The sequence below is a fragment of the Eumetopias jubatus genome, unplaced genomic scaffold (genome assembly GCF_037043125.1).
Source record: "Eumetopias jubatus isolate StellerSeaLion01/CBP00866 unplaced genomic scaffold, mEumJub1_p1.0 scaffold_2, whole genome shotgun sequence".
Taxonomy (NCBI): domain Eukaryota; kingdom Metazoa; phylum Chordata; class Mammalia; order Carnivora; family Otariidae; genus Eumetopias; species Eumetopias jubatus.
This window is the reverse complement of record NW_028274808.1, coordinates 132633322-132652519: the sequence shown is the minus strand read 5'-3', so window position 1 is coordinate 132652519 and position 19198 is coordinate 132633322. Positions and strand designations below refer to the sequence as shown.

At 36.1% G+C, this 19198-nt stretch overlaps 1 protein-coding gene across 9 annotated transcripts in view; it reads left to right on the top strand.

Moving 5' to 3' along the window:
- PTPN13 (protein tyrosine phosphatase non-receptor type 13) overlaps positions 1-19198 on the top strand; it is a 204168-nt gene that overhangs the window by 56285 nt on the left and 128685 nt on the right. For all 9 annotated transcript variants that reach the window (XM_028124191.2, XM_028124189.2, XM_088021120.1 and 6 more), the window contains exon 3: positions 17607-17785. In XM_028124191.2, the coding sequence (XP_027979992.1) occupies positions 17607-17785 (179 nt within the window). The remainder of the gene's footprint in view (positions 1-17606; positions 17786-19198) is intronic.

The following is a 19198-nucleotide window of genomic DNA, read 5'->3' as shown; positions in this document are numbered from 1 at the left end:
TCTGGAAAGTTCTTAACACATTTCACCTAATCATTTTTAGAGGTAAGGGAACAAGGGCCGGTTTAAATGACTTATAAGAATTAATGTTGGCAGGGGTGCCTGGGTGGCTCAGTCGTTGGGCGTTTGCCTTCGGCTCAGGTCATGATCCCAGGGTGCTGGGATCGAGCCCTGCGTCGGGCTCCCTGCTCTGCGGGAAGCCTGCTTCTCCCTCTCCCAGTCCCCTTGCTTGTGTTCCCTCTCTCACTGTGTCTCTCTCTGTCAAATAAATAAATAAAATCTTTAAAAAAAAAAAGGATTAATGTTGGCAGAGCAGAAATAATATAACTATTTTAAAATAAGTCGTTATGAGCAATAACTATTTAGAGTCATAAAATTACTTCATTATACATGACAATAAAGTTTTAAAATTGATAGCCTTTCTCTAAGCATAGCAACAGAATGTTTAGAGAAATAATATCAGGGGACAAAAGTGACATCATTTTAGATTCTACAGATACTAAAAGAATAATAAGGGAAAGTTAGGACCAAAGCTGTTGAAAAAATTGAAATGGAAATTTAAATTCAGTGTTGAAATTGAAATGGACACCTTAGCAGACAAAAACTACCATATGCCATAGTTCATTCAAGAACGAGTAGACAACCTGAATTGCCCTATATCTATGAAGATGAATGAATGTATATTTCTAAATGTTCCACAAAGAAAACCCCAAGTCCACATTGCTTCACTAGAGAATTCTAAAAATTTATGGAAGAAATAATAGCAATTCCTTATCAAACACCTGAAGAAAATTGAAGAAAAGCAAATACTTCCCAACTCATTCTGTGAGGTCAACATTAATATCAGAATCAGACAAAGACATTAATGAAAATAAAACTATAGACCAATATAACTCATGAACATAGAGGCAAAAAAAATTTTTTTTGAGAGAGAGCATGAGAGCGGGGGAGGGGCAGAAGGAAAGGGAGAGAGAGAATCTTCAGCAGGCTCCACACTCAGCACAGAGGCCAAGGCGTTGAGTCTTAGGACCCTGAGATCATGATCTGAGCCAAAATTAAGAGTCTACTGCTTAACTGACTGAGCCACCCAGGCAGCCTACTTAAAACATTAAGAGAGTGACAGGAGAAGTCACAGACTGGGCAAAAATATTTGTAAATGATGTAACTGATTAAAGGCTATCCAGAATATATAAAGAATTCTAGTAGTAAGGAACAAACAAACCCTCAAAATGGGCAAAAGATTTGAATAGCTAGTTTTCCATAGAAGATATACAGATTTCTAATTTCAAATAACTTGAAATTATTACACTTCAGGGAAATACAAAAATCTCAATATCATTAGTCATCAGAAAGATGTAAGATTACAGGGGCCCCTGGGTGGCTCAGTTGGTTAAGCGACTGCCTTTGGCTCGGGTCATGATCCCAGGGTCCTGGGATCAAGCCCCGCATCAGGCTCCCTGCTCCGCGGGAAGCCTGCTTCTCCCTCTCCCACTCCCCCTGCTTGTGTTCCCTCTCTCGCTGTCTCTCTCTCTCTCTGTCAGTTAAATATATAAATAAAATCTTTAATAAAATAAAATAAAATAAAATAAAATCTAGTTTGATATAAAAAAAAGAAAGATGTAAGATTACAGCCACAAAGAGATAGTTCACATCTATTAGAATGCTTAAAATTTAAAGGTCAATCATTCCAGGAATTGGCAAGAACTTGGGGGGAACTGGAGCTCTCATATACTGCTAGTGGGGATATAAAATGATCCAGTTTCACATTTTGGAAACTGTTTTAACAGTTTCTTGAAAAGTTAAATATACATATCATACACACTCCTAAGTACTTAACCAAAAGAAATTAAAACCTATGTCCATAACAAAGCCCTGTATGTAGATACTCATCTTAGCTTTATTTACAGTAGGCAAAACCTGGAAACAAACCAAATATCCATCAACAGGTGAATGGATGAACAAATTATAGTATGTCCATATAATGAAACAAAACACAGCAATAAAAAGGGGTAAACTATTGATACGTGCAGCAGTGTGGATTAATTTCAAAATAATTATGCTGAGTGAAGGAAGTCAGACAAAGAAAACATACTGTATGATTCTAATCTAAAACTCTATAAAGTATGCAAACTAAATGATAGTAATAAAGCAGATTGGTGGTTGCTTGGGGATGAGAGGTTCAAGAAGGGATAGAATGCAGGGATTACAAAGTGTATGAGAAAACTTTTGGAGGGTGATGGATATGTTTATTATCTTGATTGTGATAATAGTTTCACAAGTGTATTCATATGTCAGAACATCAAATTGTACTTTCAGTATATGCAGTTATTATGTGTCATAATATGCTTTAATAAAGCTACTTTAAAATATACCAAATGTTTTCTAAAAATTATTGTTAAATTTAGAACTTAGCCTTTTTTCTTAATTTGAAATTCTTTTTTTTAAACTCATGTTTTTTTTTAAGATGTTATATATTTGAGAGAGAGAACGAGAGCACAAGCAGAGGGAGGGGCAGAAGGAGAGGGCAGAGGGAAAAGCAGACTCCCCGCTAAGCAGGGAGCCCGACGTGGGGCCTGACCCCAAGACCTCAAGATCACGGCCCAGACTGAAGGCAGATGCTCAACCGACTGTCACCCAGGTGTCCCCAAACTCTGTGTTTTCAAAAGAAAATATTTTCCAATCAAATGCTTACCCGGACTGTCTTGGTTTATTTTTCTCTTTATTGGTCAAATAGCAGAAGTAGATTCCCCACCTTAAAAATTAATATCGTCAAATTCTTATAATAGAATCATCTAATAAGTATATCTAAATTAGTGTATAAAGTTTAATATATTAAAGTGATTAGAAATGTAGGGAGGGAGTTCAAGACACTGAAAATTTTATTTATTTATTTATATTTATATATATTTTTTAATTTTTATTTATTTGAGAGAGAATGAAGAGAAAGAGAGCATGAGAGGGAGGAGGGTGAAAGGGAGAAGCAGACTCCCCGCCGAGCAGGGAGCCCGATGCAGGACTCAATCCCGGGACTCTAGGATCATGACCTGAGTCGAAGGCAGGCACCCAAGACACTGAAAATTTTAAAAACAGGCAGTGTTATGGGCTGTATTTTGTTCTCTCAAGAGTCCTGTATTGAAATCCTAACTCGTGATACCTCATGATATGACTGTATTTGGAGGTAGGGTCTTTAAAAAGTTAACTACGTTAAAATGAGGTTATTTGAGTGGGCTCGAATCCAATATGACTGATATTTTACTAATAAGAAATTAGGACAGACGAACACAAAGCAAAGACTATGTGAGGACACAAGAAGATGGCCATGGACAAGCCAAAGAGAGAGGCCTTAACAGAAACCAGGCCTACTGGCACCATGCTCTTAGATTTCTAGATTCCAGAAGTGTGAGAAAATTCTATTGTTGAAGTTAACTCTGGCTCTGATATGTGTAGTGGTAACCTTAGCAAATTAACACAAGCAGGATAAAAAAAATTTTAAATATCCAGAAATTAAATATATAGGTACTAGCTTATAACCTCATAGGAGATCTTTAATAGCAGTTTACACAGATTCTCTTTTCTTTTTAACGAGAAAATGAATAAACTACAATAGAACTGAGGAGTTCACTTGGATATTAAAAATGTAAGGAAGTTAAGGTTCATGGAAGATTGAATGAGAAGGTCCAATATACCCCTCAAATGAGTTCCAAAAAAGAAAACTAGAGAGAATGAGAAAGAGAACAATAAATGAAAATACGATAGTAGAGAATTTTTCAGAATTGATCAAATACATAGATCTTCATATTCTAGAAGTTTAAGTCACGGTCAAAAGAAATAAAAATATATCCAAACCTAGATTCATGTGCTTGGACATACAGAACACAGTAGATAAAGAGAAGATTTTTAAAGCCCTCAGAGTAGGAAAGGTAGATTAGTTACAATGAAAAAACAATTAGGCTAATTGTGGACTTCATAACAGCAACAATAGAATCAGAATTTGGTAAAATATTACCTAAAACTGCTATGAGAATATGTTGTAATTATTTTAAAAATAATAAGAAAAATTACTGAAGAATGACCTAGAACAGCACTGTCTAATGGAAATATAATATGCGCCATAGATATAATTTAAAATTATCTAGGAGCCATGCTTAAAAAGGTTAAAAAATAGATGAAGTTAATTTTAATATATTTCATTTAATCCAATATATCAAAATATTCTAATATGTTGTCAATATAAAAAAGTATTAATAAGATGTACACTTTTTTTTAAAGATTTCGTTGACACAGACACAGCGAGAGAGGGAACACGAGCAGGGGGAGTGGGGGAGGGAGAAGCAGGCCTCCTGTGAAGCAGGGAGCCCAATGAGGGGCTCAATCCCAGGACCCTGAGACCATGACCCGAGCTGAAGGCAGGTGCTTAACGACTGAGTCACCCAGGTGCCCAGATGTACACTTTTTTATACTAATTTAAAATCTATTTTATATTCATAGCCCATCTCGATTCACTCTGAATTTCATCAAAAATATTTAGGTTTTATAAAAGGTATTGATGAAAAAGTATGTTTACATACTCAAGTTGTTCCAAGCATACTTTTCAGTTTCCAAATAACTGATTAAATATTAATTTTTAAATTTATTTTTTTAAGTAGGCTCCATGACTAGCATGGAGTCCAGCGCAGGGCTTGAATTCATGACCCTAAGATCAAGACCTGAGCTGAGATCAAGAGTCACTTAACCATCTGAGCCACCTAAGTGCCCCTTCGTTTTAAAATTTAAAATATATGTGAAATTCATTTTCTTAGTTATGTTAGTCACATTTTCGGTTCTTTAAAAGCTGTATGTGGCTAATGGCTACTGTACCAGAATGTGCAGATAGAAATTAATGTCCTCTTAAACTGTCAAACTGTCAAAACAAAAGCATTTTCGTGTAAAATGTGAATATTTACCATCAATAAAACATCACTGAGGAAACTACTAAAAGATGTATTTCCGGAAGAAAGAAATTTAACCCAGAAGGAAGAAGGCTTAAAAAAGATGATAAGCAGAATAATTAGTTAACTTGATGATAAATCTAAATAAGCATTGGCTATATTAAAACATCAATAATAATGATGTCAGATTTAAAGTTAATAGCATTTAGACTAGGGTAGGTGATAGGAGTTAAAACAGTTTAAGGGTTTGACTTATGAGAATGATAGGTTTATTGACTTTAGAGCTTGCCTAGTCAAATATCCTTAAACTACATAAGGATAATCAGAAAAAAAAAGAGAGAACTATAGAAATTCCAATCTGGTAGAACCAAAGGAGAATAAATAACTCATCCATGAGAAGAAGACACAAAGCACTGAACTTCGAACTGATTTCTTGGTTTGTTTGTTTTATAAGCCTTTATAGGAAATATAGAAAGTTTTTATGGATTAAAAGCTTTTGAGTAAATCTTTGTATAGTCTATGGCACTTCTAAAAGACCAAATCCTAACTAGTCTCTTTATATTACATTCCTAATTATCTACAGTCGTAATTTTCTTGATTAACAGGGTGTATCAGTTGTCTTTGACAAGCTACATCTTGCCCTGTCTTTATAAAGCCACAATGAACAGGTCCTTCAAGTTAAATGTGTTTGAACCAGACAACATTAGCCCATTTTTCTCCCTGGAAACAAACTATAAAACATGAAATTAATATCTAGCATTCTTAAAATGAATAATGTCAGTTGTTTAACAAGTGTATGAAGCACTTGTAGTAAACCACACCTCCCCCATAAATACACAGTCAATACACTGTTTTGATTTGAAATTTTTTGGCTCAAGATGTGACAAAAAGACCATTTTATAAATTTAAAGAGTCATACATTTTTTAAAAAATTTATTTGACAGAGAGAGCATGCTTTGGGCATGGGGCTCAATACCAGGACCCTGGGTCATGACCTGAGCCAAAGGCAGACATTCAACTGACTGAGCCACCCAGATGTCCCAAGAGTCATATATTTAAACAGGAAAGTTGCTACAGGTCATGCTTTCTAGCCTCATCCTAGGCTGATAAAAAGAATTTTACTCACAATATATATTGTTTGAATTTGATAGTTAAGGATTTTTTAAAAATATTGAGGTATAATGTATATAGTAACGAGTGCTACTTTTTTTTTTTTAAATAACTGGAAGTTTGTACTTCTTAATTCCCTTCATCTACTTAATAAAGAGCATTATTGTTAATTGTACAGCCTGATGACTTTTATGAAAGTACACACCCATATAAGTACCACCCAGATCAAGATACAGAACCTTTCAACACCTGGGAAGTCTCCCTCATGCTCCTTCCTTTCAATTCTCCTTCCTCCTTCTCCTCCTCCTCTTCTTTGATTATGGTTGAGACACAGTGGTACATAGTTTCAGATAACAACATAGTGATTCAACTTCTGTATATGTTATGCTATGCTCAGCACAAATGTAGCTATCATCTGTTGCCATACAATGTTCTTACAATATTATTAATTTTGGGGAGAAGAAAATAAGAGCACATGAGGGGCGAGGGGCACAAGGTCAGGGATAGATAGAGAATCTCAAGCAGGCTCCATGCCCAGCATAGAGCCCAGTGTGGGGCTCGATCTCACAACCCTAAGATTATGACCTGAGCCGAAACCAAGAGTTCCACATCTAACCAACTGAGCCACGCAGATGCCCCTACAGTATTATTAACTATATTCCCTATACTGTGCCTTTTATTTCCATGACTTATTCATTCCATAATTGGAAGCCTGTATCTCCCACTTCCCTTCACTCGTTTTGCCTGCCCTCCACCCACTCCCCTCTGGCAGCCATTGGTTTGTTCTCTGTATTTGTAGATCTGATTCTGCTTTTTGATTATTTATTCACTTGTTTTTCAGATTTCACATATGAGTAAAATCATATGGTATCTGTCTTTCTCTTCCTGACTTACTTAGCATAATACCCTTTAGGTCTATTCATGTTATCACACATGGCAAGATCTCATCCTCTTTTGTGGCTGTATAATATTCCTGTGTGTGTGTGTGTGTGTGTGTGTATGTACATACCACATCTTTATCCATTTGTCTTATCAGTGGACACTCAGGTTACTTCCATATGTTGGTTATTATAAATAGTGCTGCAATAAACATAGAGCTGCATATATCTTTTTTGAATTAGTATTTTTGTTTTCTTTGGGTAAATATCCAGTAGTGGAATTACTGGATCATGTAGTATTTCTCATTTTTTGAGGACCCTCCATACTGTTTTTCACAGTGGCTGCACCAATTTACATTCATACCAGTAATGCAGTTTTCCCTTTTCTCCACATCTTCACCAACACTTGTTACTTCTTGTCTTTTTGGTTTTAGCCATTCTGACAGGTATGAGATGATGTCTGGTTGTAGTTTTGGTTTGCATTTCCCTGATGATTAGTGATGTTGAACATCTTTTCATGTATGTTGGCCATCTGTATGTCTTTGGTAAAATGTCTTTTCAGGTCCTCTGTCCATTTCTTTCTTTTATTTTTTTTTTTTTTTATTTTTAAACATTTTATTTATTTATTTGTCAGAGAAAGAGCACAAGCAGGGGGGGAGGCAGGTAGAGGGCGAAGCAGGCTCCTCGCTGAGCAAGGAGCCCAGTGTGGGACTCGATCCCAGGACACTAGGATCATGACCTGAGCAGAAGGCAGACACTTAACCAACTGAGCCACCCAGGCATCCCATCTCTGTCCATTTTTTAATCAGATTATTTGGTTTTTTGGTGTTGAGTTTTGTAACTTGTTTTATATTTTGCATATTAACCTGTTATTGGTTATATCATTTGCAAATATCTTCTATTCAGAAGGTTGCCTTTTTTTGTTGTTGCTGGTTTCCTTCGCTGTGCAAAAACTTTTTATTTTTTTTATTTTTTGTTTTTTTAAAGATTTTATTTATTACTTTGAGAGAGGGTCAGAGGGAGGAGCAGGGAGCCCAGCGGATGCAGGGCTTGATCCCGGGACTCCAGGATCATGACCTGAGTTGAAGACAGACATTTAACTGACTGAGCCACCCAAGCACCCCAAAAGCTTTTTATACTGGTGCAGTCCCAGTAGTTTATTTTTGTTTATTGTTTCTCTTGCCTGAGGAGATATACCCAGAAAAACGTTGCTACAGCTTATGTCAAAGAAATTATTCCCCATGTTCTCTTCTAGGATTTTTATGGTTTCAGGTCTCACACTTAGGTCTTTAATCCATTTTGAGTTTATTTTTGTGTATGGTGTGAGAAGTTGGTCCACCTTCCTTCTTCTGCGTATAGCTGTCCAGTTTTCCCAACACTGTTTGTTGAAGACACTGTCTTTCCCCTATTGTTATATTCTTGTCTCCTTTGTTGTATATTAATTGGCTATATATATGTGGGTTTATTTCTTTTTCTAGTTAATTCTTGACTACCAAGCGTAATCATTATTATGACCTGTTACATAGATACATTTTGCCTGATTTTAAACATTATATAAATAGAATTATACAATGTAAACTCTTTTGTGTCTGACTTCTTTTACTCAACGTTCTGAGATTTATCCACATTATGTAACTAAGCTCATGACCTGAGCCGAAGGCAGATGCCTAATGACTGAGCCACCCAGGTGCCCCATAAAGAATAATTTTAAAAGGTCCTTGAATGTAAAGAGAAGTTGCGGAGTTCATTCTTGAAAATTTGTAATCTTTTTTCCCCGTTTTATTGATAGCAGGAGTGGAAGAAGATGTTTCTTAGAAACTTGAAATTGTGTTGGAGGGAGAAAAAATAAAACCTGCTGTTTTATAAATGGCCTTTAACTTAAACTTTATTTCTGTTGCTGATTACCTCATTTATAGTTTAATTTGTCTGACAAAATGTAATGCAGCCCCTATGTGATCTGCAGAGGCTGTCAGGAAGTTGCTGGGTGGCAGTAGAAATGCCAATGCTTTAAGAAGCTTGGCACTGGGTTCCAAAATATAATCAAGTTTTGAAATAGACTTTACCGTTCAAGATGAACATTTTCACAACTACTTGAATGGGATGGTTAAATAAGACATGATTGGCGAGGGGAGCCTGGGTGGCTCAGTTGGTTAGGCGACTGCCTTCGGCTCAGGTATGATTCCAGAGTGCTGGGATCGAGCCCCGCGTCGGGCTCCCTGCTCGGCGGGAAGCCTGCTTCTCCCTCTCCCACTCCGCCTGCTTGTGTTCCCTCTCTCGCTGTGTCTCTCTCTGTCAAATAAATAAAATCTTAAAAAAAAAAAAAAAAGATATGATTGGCATATTTTAAGAAAGAAACCACTTTCAAGCAAATTTGTCTTTTAGAAGTCTGCAGCGGAAATAGTTTTCCTCCCTACATTTGGACCCTCCTTCAGGAAATAAAATTTGTTGTTAGTCCCAGTGTCTTTTCTAGGTACAAGTTGTATGTGTAAGGTCACATGCATATATCAGGCAAGGTAGGAGATCAGAGGTGCTCGCTGCAAGGTCTGAAGAGATACAACATAGATATTCCCTGGATTTATTGAAAGGGCCAAAGAAACAAAATGCATAGGAAGTTCATCTGTAGTTTGCTTTACTTTGGGAACAAGAAAGAAAAAAAAAACTAATGAAGATAATTTGATTAGGTGAGTAAGGCAATTTATTTCTAAATGCACAGTGGGATCTTCACTTCATTTTGGTGCCATTTATTCAGCTTCTTCCTTATAAATAGAGAACTATTTAGGTCTCACTTCTAGTCTAAAGTTATTTCTGACAGTCATTCTGCCTTTCTTACAGAAAATGACTTTATTAGGGATAAAAGTTACTTGTAACACTTTCTGGTTTTCCATATATCTTGAAAAATGCCTCATTTGTGGCTTAATAAACTGAAAAATAAATTCAAGCATTAGGGGAGAATATAAAGTCACACATACTCTCTATCTCATGATATTCTTACTGTCCTTTAAGTGACATGGAAATGGAGCAATTACAAGGTCAAGAAGCAACTTAATTGAGCTGTGATACCATTTTACTGACCCTCTTAAGGGCAGTAATTCTAATATATGTGTCAGCTCAACTGGTACGGATATCTGAATCCCCAGGAAGCTTTTAGAAAATACTGTGTAGAGGGTGCCTGGGTGGCTCAGATGGTTAAGCATCTGCCTTCGGCTCAGGTCATGATCCCAGGATCCTGGGATTGAGTCCCGCATCGGGCTCCCTGCTTCTTGGGAGCCTGCTTCTCCCTCTGCTCCCCCACCTCTCTCTCTGTCTCTCACGAATAAATAAATGAAATCTTTAAAAAAAAAAAAGAAAAGAAAGAAAATACTGTGTAGAATCCTGTACCCTGTCTCCAGAATTCACACCAAAATCCTATGACTCAGGAGACAGGAGTCTTGTGTGCTTTCTTAATTACCACAACCCACCTAAGGCCAATACTTTGTAAATTTAAAGTTTGTTTCAATATTCCGATTAACAAAGCTGACACTTCCTTTGACTCATACTTCAAAAAAATAACTGAAAGTAATAAAGTTTGTAGAATAAAATAAAGATTAATCTCTCAGTGAATAATTTAAAGTTCCTGGTGTTGAAAGAAAACTTTTGTTTTTCTTCATAACGAAGCTCCAAAATAACCTTTTTTTGTGACCGGCAAAATGTAAATTGACAAATTATTGTCATAGCAGAGCAGGGCAGAAGGACGCCTTTAAAAGATTGTGAACCTGTGGTATAGAGTTGGAATTGTAAACAAATTCTTTTTTTTTTCAAGTATTGCGATTACATTATTGTAATGGCCTTGTACCTGGTCTTTAAGAAATTCATAGTTAATATCCTTAAAATATTTCCATTCTAGAAGAAATGTGTGAAAACAGTTACAAAAGCATTTTGTTCCGTATTTTGGCATATAATTTTTGATTGTGCAGTTTTTATTGATGAGTGCAAAGAAGATTGGTGGAAAAAGTGAACACCAAAGGAAAATTAAAGAGGAGGAACTTAATATATGAAAAGAATAAAGTAGGCAGCTTCCTCAGAATATGATAAGAATGAAAGAAGACTATGCAGCCATCAAAAAAAAAAATGAAATTTTGCCATTTGCAACGACGTGGATGGAACTAGAGTGTATTATGCTAAGCGAAATAAGTCAATCGGAAAAAGACAAGTATCATATGATCTCACTGATATGAGGAATTTGAGAAAGAAGACAGAGGATCATAGCGGAAGGGAGGGAAAAATGAAGCAAGACGAAACTAGAGAGACAAACCACAAGAGACTCTTAATCTCAGGGAACAAACTGAGGGTTGCTGGACTGGTGGTGGGTGGGAGGGATGGAGTGGCTGGGTGATAGACACTGGGGAGGGTAAGTACTATGGTGAGCACTGTAAATTGTGTAAGACTGATGAATCACAGATCTGTACCCCTGAAACAAGTAAAACATTATATGTTAATAAAAATTAAAAAAAAAAGAATACTTAAAAAAAAAAGGAAGAATGAAAGAAGACGTGAAAGGAACTGCTGCTATTTCTTTCATGCTGTTTGGATCTGGTGGCCAGGAAAATTTGCTGCGGTAGAGAGCAAATTCTTAGGGACCTGCTTCCTTCTATATCCATATTGTCTAGCCGTATAAGCCCTGTTGCTTTTAATAATCATAACCACATGCTATAACTTCTATTACAAATAACAATTTCTAAAACTGTATGCTGATACCATAGTCGATGTGTATACATTCCAAATAAACATTTTCATCTAATAATTCATGTCGTACCTAAAGATAATCACTGGAACAATAAAACACCAATTTCACATGAGTAGTTGGTAAGTATAAACTGGATTGATTATAAAATTTTAAACTAGTCTTTCTAAATTTGGTATTGATGCTAACTAGAAATACCATATAATAAATAGAAAACTTATTGAAGTTACATTCTTCCAAGGAATTTAAGAAAATAATATTTTAGGACACTTTGTACCTTAAGTCATCCGTATTTCTACTATGCTTCTAGGTAAGAGATGCCAAAAAATTCCTAAAAATCTAATTTGACCTATTCTTCTGAAATTTATAGTACCTGTTATATATGGTATGCTCCTTATTTTCCATGGAGGGAAGGGGAAGCAAAGTAGGTGATTGAGGATGAACTTAGCTTTCCAGAGGTACTGTCTACATGTGGTATCTTCAGAGAAAAGACTTACTAAATAGTAATAGCTACCACTGTTGTCTATGTGCTGCCAAAGTGAGCATAATAGCTACTACTTTTGTATTGTATCTGCTGTGTGCCAGGAACAGTTCCAAGGTCTTTCCCATGAATCCTCACAACAACCCTACCTATTCAGATGAGGAAGTTGAGGCAAAGAGAGGCTCAGTAACTTATTTAAGATCACAGTGTAAGCTATAAAAGTCAAACCTAGGATATTAACCCAGGGATTCTGGCTTCAGTCTGAACTCCTAACCACTATACTATACTTCCTCTCTCTCTCTCTTTTTTTTAATTTTTAAAGATTTATTTATTTGAGAGAGAGAATGTGCAGGGTGAGAATTTCAAGCAGACTCCCTGCTGAGCATGGAGTCCAACTTGGGGCTCTATCCCTCGGCCCTGAGGGATGACCTGAGCCAAAGTCAAGAGTTGGACACTTAATCAACTAAGCCACCCAGGCACCCATATACTTCATCTCTTATTAAATAAGACTACATACTAAATTAATGAAGTCAGATACTAAAAGGAATGAAATGAAGCTGACAGTTATCTGATATCTTTCCAAATCTTCTGGTTGAGTTTAGAGATTTGGGATGATCAGCAAGGTCTGAAACCTACTACACAAGAATACAAATTCTAGGATCAAAGGCTTGTTGGAGTTTATTAAGTGCTATTGAACAGTTGGTTATATCAAGAAAAAATATGCAAACATTAATGACTTTGAAGAGACTAATATTATCAATGCACATTATATAGATGTCTTAATTCTAATTACACAATAGTTTTACTAATTACTAATTTACTAATTAAGTACACAAAGTTTTGCTAATCAAGAAAATGTTCAGATATTCTGAGCCAGTTATTTTTTTGTTTGTGCAGTGTTATACCAGATGATTTATTTAGCACTGTATATATTTGTATATACATACGAACTGAATTTTTCAGAGAATTGTATATTATAGAGTGACTTCATCAAACTTTTTGGAGTTTGGAACAGTGGACTCTGCATAGATTTTTGACAGGCACTGTAATAGAACATATGGAATAGGAGGACTACAATTTCTGTATATGTACCTAAATAGGCAAAGGGCTTTTTCAGGCCAAAATGATATCGTTGTTCTAAGTCTTTAGATGATTTCCTGATATTTTCTTTAGTTCTCTTACCATGTTTGTTACCGGTTATGATCATTTTCCTGATTTTTATACCATAATTGGAAGGCTAAAAAATAAAATGAAGGAGATAATAGAAAATAAAGTCCCTCAGCAGGGAAAAACAAGTGTGGTGGGGTGCCTGGGTGGCTCAAATGGTTAAGCATCCGACTCTTGAGTTTGGCTCAGGTCATGATCTCAGGGTTGTGAGATCAAGTCCCCTGTCAGGCTCTGCGCACAGCTTGGAGTCTGCTTGAGGTTCTCCCTCTCTCTGTACCTCCCCCTCTGCCCCTCCCCTCACTGGCACTTGCTCTCAGGTGTGCTCTCTCTCTCAAATAAATAATTAAATCTTTTAAAAAGTAAATTTTAGTAAAAGCATGGATATGGGACTTAGTTTAAGGGAACATCGGAAAGAAGCTCTGAGTAAGATGTTTCTTTGCCTATCAGGTTTTTGCTTATTTCTAATTTTGCCTCTAGCCACTTGAAATTCTGTTTACGCAACTTTTTCTGTGGAATGTTGGTAAAAGTCTATAAATAGAATCATTTGACTACTGGAATCAGTTCACATCTGATTTACTGTTTCATAATAATAGCATTCTTGAGGATAATCATCTCACAAGTGAAACATTATAGAACATCAAATTACAAGCTTCTGGAATTCCATTTTTAAATATTCTTTTAGCATTCTGTGAAGGATTTTGAATGCATTTGCTTTAAATTCCTTCCTTGTGGTTAGACAAGGACAGTGAATTACACTCATTGGAGCCACTACTCTAAATTTCCTCACTTGTAGGTTTGCATAACCCTTTACAATTATTGAAAAATATATTTTGTGGTTTGTTCTCTAAAGAATCTAATACTTAAATGTCATATGTGTGTGTTTTGGGTATTTGACAGCAATGTAGTTTGTTGTTGCAGCTGCTTTAGCTTATTACCAGATATTTAAAAGTCACATTTGAAAACAATGAAAGTATCTGTCATTTCTTTATGTGTGTGTGTTTTCTAACAAGCGAAAATATGACCCACCTTGGTAATTCTGTTTCTCACTGCTTTCTGCCATTTCTCTGCCCAAAGTTCTTGCTGTTCCTTGTACAAACTTAATAATTTCCTGACCACATGTCTTTGCTTTGGCTGTTTGTTTTCTTTGGAGTCTCCCTTGTAATGATGGTCAAATCTTACTTATATTAAAGGGCCACATATAAAAAATTAATTCTTTCTTCATTGTAGTTGAAGTAATTATGCTGTCCTCTAAACTTCCTTTTGTGTTCCCTTTTCTCTCCTAGATACCTTATGCTTTCTCTCTTGTATTTATTTTATAAACACATTTTATCTCCCTAGTAGTACTTTGGGCTCTCTGAGCAAATGACTTGTCAGGTTGGGAAGGTTATTTTTAAATATGAATGGTGTTTATAATAATGGTATACTTTAGATATTCAGGAAAGACAAACAAACATTAACCTGTGGTATAAAGTACAATGTGAAAGATAATGTTCTTGCCAGAGGAACAGTAGTTTTGCTGACATTGGTTGTGCTAGTGAATAAATCTCTTAATATTGCAGTGCTAAGCAAGCAGGGATTACTTTCACCTTCAGCAGTTTCTGTTCTGTGCTACTGTCAAGGCTGGGGTAGGGTTAGTCTGTGGCCTTGAATGAGGAGAAGTGTAGCAAGCTCTTTTCTGGTCCAAGTGGACACTAGCACCCAATATGGCAAGACAGGACATAGCCTTTAGATTTCTGAGTGGTGTTTATGCCTCTCAGTTAGCTGTGATTTCCAATTATTTATAATTTCAGGTGGCAACAAGTATACCAAAAAATCATAATTCTATCCCCAAATAAGACTGACAGGAATTAGGGATGAGAGTTAGAACCCCAGCCTTCTCTCTTAGATTTAGGATTAGGTACTGGGGAACTGCATAGAAAGGCTATAAAAAGAATCATTTAAAATACGGAGTGGAGATAGCAGTGATGAGTGAAAGAAGTGTGAGAGGGAGATTATAACACCATGCTTGCACAGATGCCAAAGGGAAGAACAACCTGGAAAAAAAGACTAACAAGGAGCAGTCAGACTTAATGTTGGAGTACCCCAGCGTACGGTCCTTGCCCTTGATTTCTTTTCTATCTCAACTCATTTTTTGGTGAGCTCATCCAGTCACAAGACTTTAAATACCATCTAGTAGGCCAGTGACCCCCAAAATGTATCTCCAGTTCAGACCTTTCCCCCAAATTCCAAATCCAGCTGCCTACTGATCCCCCCCTTTGAATATCTAACATATCTTAAACTTAGTAGGTCCCAAAGTAAAGTTCTGATTCCTCCCAACATCTCCCAACCCCTACCTCGGCCACCTGTGCTCTAAGTCAGTTGAAGACACTCCATCCTTTCCATTACTGAGACCAAAATCTTGGAGTCATCCTGATTCTTCTCATTCTCTTGCTTCACATCCAGTATGTCAGGAAATTCTGTTGTCACCACCTCTAAAATACATTCGAGTTCCAACAGGTTCTCACCACTCCTACTACTACTATGTGGTTCCAGGCCATCATCATCTCATACCACGTATTAGTGGGTGGCCTTCCTTATTGGTCTCCTAATGTTTGTTCCCTTTTATTGCTAATTTGAAAGGAATTGATTGTAGACTGTTTTATAATATCTGTGACATGGGAAATATCAGTATTTCGGATAGCATCGTTTGGCAAAGAAAATATTGTTCTGCCCTGTTTTGAGTTCTCTTTAGCTGGACTGTGTAATATTTGTGCATGAAATACCCAGGAAGAAGCTTTTAACAGAAAATGTGTAAAGTGGCTCTGAAAGACAATATACCTAGACTTTCCAGCTGTGATGATTCATTAAAACATTTTAGCATAAGAATTGTGGGCCATGTTTTTAGCTGCCTGATGTGTGATTGGGTGGGACTATAAGGACCACTGGTCTGTAACTCAGCTTCAGTGTAACATAAGATGTGCTGACTGATGAAAGGATACATTCAAACATTTCTTCCTTGACACAGTTACTAAAGACATGTTTCAGATTCATAAAAAATGCAGGAGAACATATAATTGTCTTTTTAATCTTCAAAAAAGGAATGAATTTTAATAGTTTACTTTTTATAACATAAGTCAAATTCTGATTAGAATCTTGACCATAAGTAGAAGTTAAAAAATCAGAAAGGATGAATGATTCTGTTCTATTAAAAGTTGTTTTCGGGAAAGTATAGATACTGTAATATGTTTAACAAATTGTACCATAGACTTTGTCAATTTCTTATGATTTGGCTTTGAGAGCTATCAATACAGCCTATTCAGATTGAATAATAGTGGCAGTGGCAGTCACAGGCCTTTTGTGACTCTCCTATAGCAGTTTCTTGAGTCCATACTCCAGTTCGTGTAGCGGTTACCTTAAAATGTATATTGACTTCCTTTGGCAATGGGAGGACAAAATAAAATTCCCTCTAATAAGTCTACTTTGTTGAGCCTAATGTATACCTTCACTTTTGTGAGCAGGCCTGCTGAAATCTAAGGAGTGTGTGTGTGTCTGTGTGTGTGTGGTTTTTTGTGTTTTTTTTGTTTGTTTTTTTTAATACTCTTAAACGTGTGCTGTTAGGTACCCATACAGGCAAACATGAAAACAAAAAATGTTAGAGACCCCAATGATCACCTTTGGTAGTATAGAAGCTGCCTGAAATTCTAGTGAAATAATGAACAAATGCAAACAAGACAAAAATCTGAATTCAGACAAATATATATTTTGATGCAGAACAAGAGGCATTCTCTTAAAGTTGAAACCTTAATAATTCTAAATCTGATGAATGTTTCACAACACTGTAGTCTAAATCAGGAAATCTTAACATAGGGTCCATAAATGGGCTATATGGAGATCCATGAATCTCTTTTGTATACAGTTTTATATTTTTATCTATATTCTCAAAAAAGAGACCATACTTTTCACCAAATCCTCAAAAGAATCCATGATTCCCCCCACCAAAGTTTAAGAACCACTTAATCCTTATGTACATCTGTATCACTGTGGTAAAATTTTTAAACCAAATTTAATTCTTATGACTGACAATGAAAATTTTCTATTTTTGCTCTCCAAGGTTTACCGTCTAAATTTTAAAAGGTTAAGCCAAATCAAGGTAATGTTTTTAATAATGTTAACAATAGTAGATACATGAAACCCATTCTCTTTGTAGCATGTTGCTTTGGTGTCTGTAACTACCTGTTCACATAAATATGAATAAGTTGGGATAGTCCTTTAAGTGATCTATACTTGGATTATAATTTTAAGCAGTTATTTTTTTCTTCTTTTTATTCTGTGTGGCTACAAACCAGTAAGCATAGCTGATCCTGCTGCCCTTGGTTTCATCATTTCTCCATGGTCTCTGCTGTTGCTGCCATCTGGTAGTGTGTCATTTACAGATGAAAATATTTCCAATCAGGATCTTCGCGCATTCACCGCACCAGAGGTTCTTCAAAATCAGTCACTAACTTCTCTTTCAGATGTTGAAAAGGTAACTCTTAAATGTTTTTTGCCTGATTTTTTTTTTTTTTTTTTTTTTTTTTTTAGTTGGGGTAGGAAAAGCAAAAGGCACTGGGCTACCCTACCTAAACCCTCTGAAAAAACAGCCATTGAATTTTAAATGATCATGTGTTCAAGAAGTTCATATTTATTTTGTGTAAGAATGCAAAGTAGTTTTATAAAAATTTATGGATCTAAGGAAAAATATTTTTTAAATGTGAGCCATTATTAATTCATGTTTAAAAATACTTTTTAAATGCCTTCTGTGGATAAAGCACTGTGCTTGTGAGAAAGATGCAAAAATAACTAGAAAATTGATAATGATCAGAATACCTGGGTGACTCAGTCAGTAAGTATCCAACTCTTGATCTCAGCTCAGGTCTCGATATCGGGGTTGTGAGTTCAGGCCCCGCACTGGGCCCTGTGCTGAGTGTAGAGCCTACTTTAAAAAAAATTTTTTTTTTTGATCCTGATCAACGTGTATAAAACAATCTGTAATATATGGATTGAAATAAATACTATATACAGGGATAAAGTATATTAGGATGCTGAAAGAGGAGCAATTAATTTTTAGCTTAGAATGATAATTACAGAAAAGGTAGCATTTGTATTGGGCCATGAAGAATGAGTAGAATTTAGAAAAGTAAAAATATCTAGAAATGAGCATTCCACTCAAGGTTACTAATATGTGCAATGATAAGAGGTAAGAAATTGTCCACTGTGATAGGGAAATGTTTAGTTAGACCAGTTAGGCTAGGGCATTAGCTACCTGGAAGGCTGTGGATAAAGAGAAGGAGCCTATTATCAGAATAAAGAAGATTTTGAATGCCAGACCTTGAGACTTTCTTCTGAGATATATTTTTAGGAGAATGACATGATGTGATTTGTGATTTTAGAGGGTATGTTTGATGAAAGTGGAAAACTAGGTAAGATGAAAGATTCGTATAGGAATTGTTTTATATAGGAATCTATACAATATACAGAATCTATACTGCACACACACACACACACACACACAACAGAATGTATAGGAATTGTATAGAAATCTAACTGAGAAGTTTTAATAATCTGCGGGAAAGAACTGAAAATCATGTAATGCCTTGGGAATATAAAGGCATGGATGAAGGGGATACAATGGAAATGAAGCTGACAAAGTTTGACAGTTCATTTAAGGAAAATTTATGACAGAAATATCCAGTCTGGGGCACCTGGGTGGCTCAGTCATTAAGCACCTGCCTTCGGCTCAGGTCATGATCCCAGGGTCCTTGGATCGAGCCCCACAACGGGCTCCCTGCTCTGCGGGAAGCCTGCTTCTCCCTCTCCCACTCCCCCTGCTTGTGTTCCCTCTCTTGCTGTGTCTCTGTCCAAGAAATAAATAAAAATCTTTAAATAAAAAAAAAAGAAA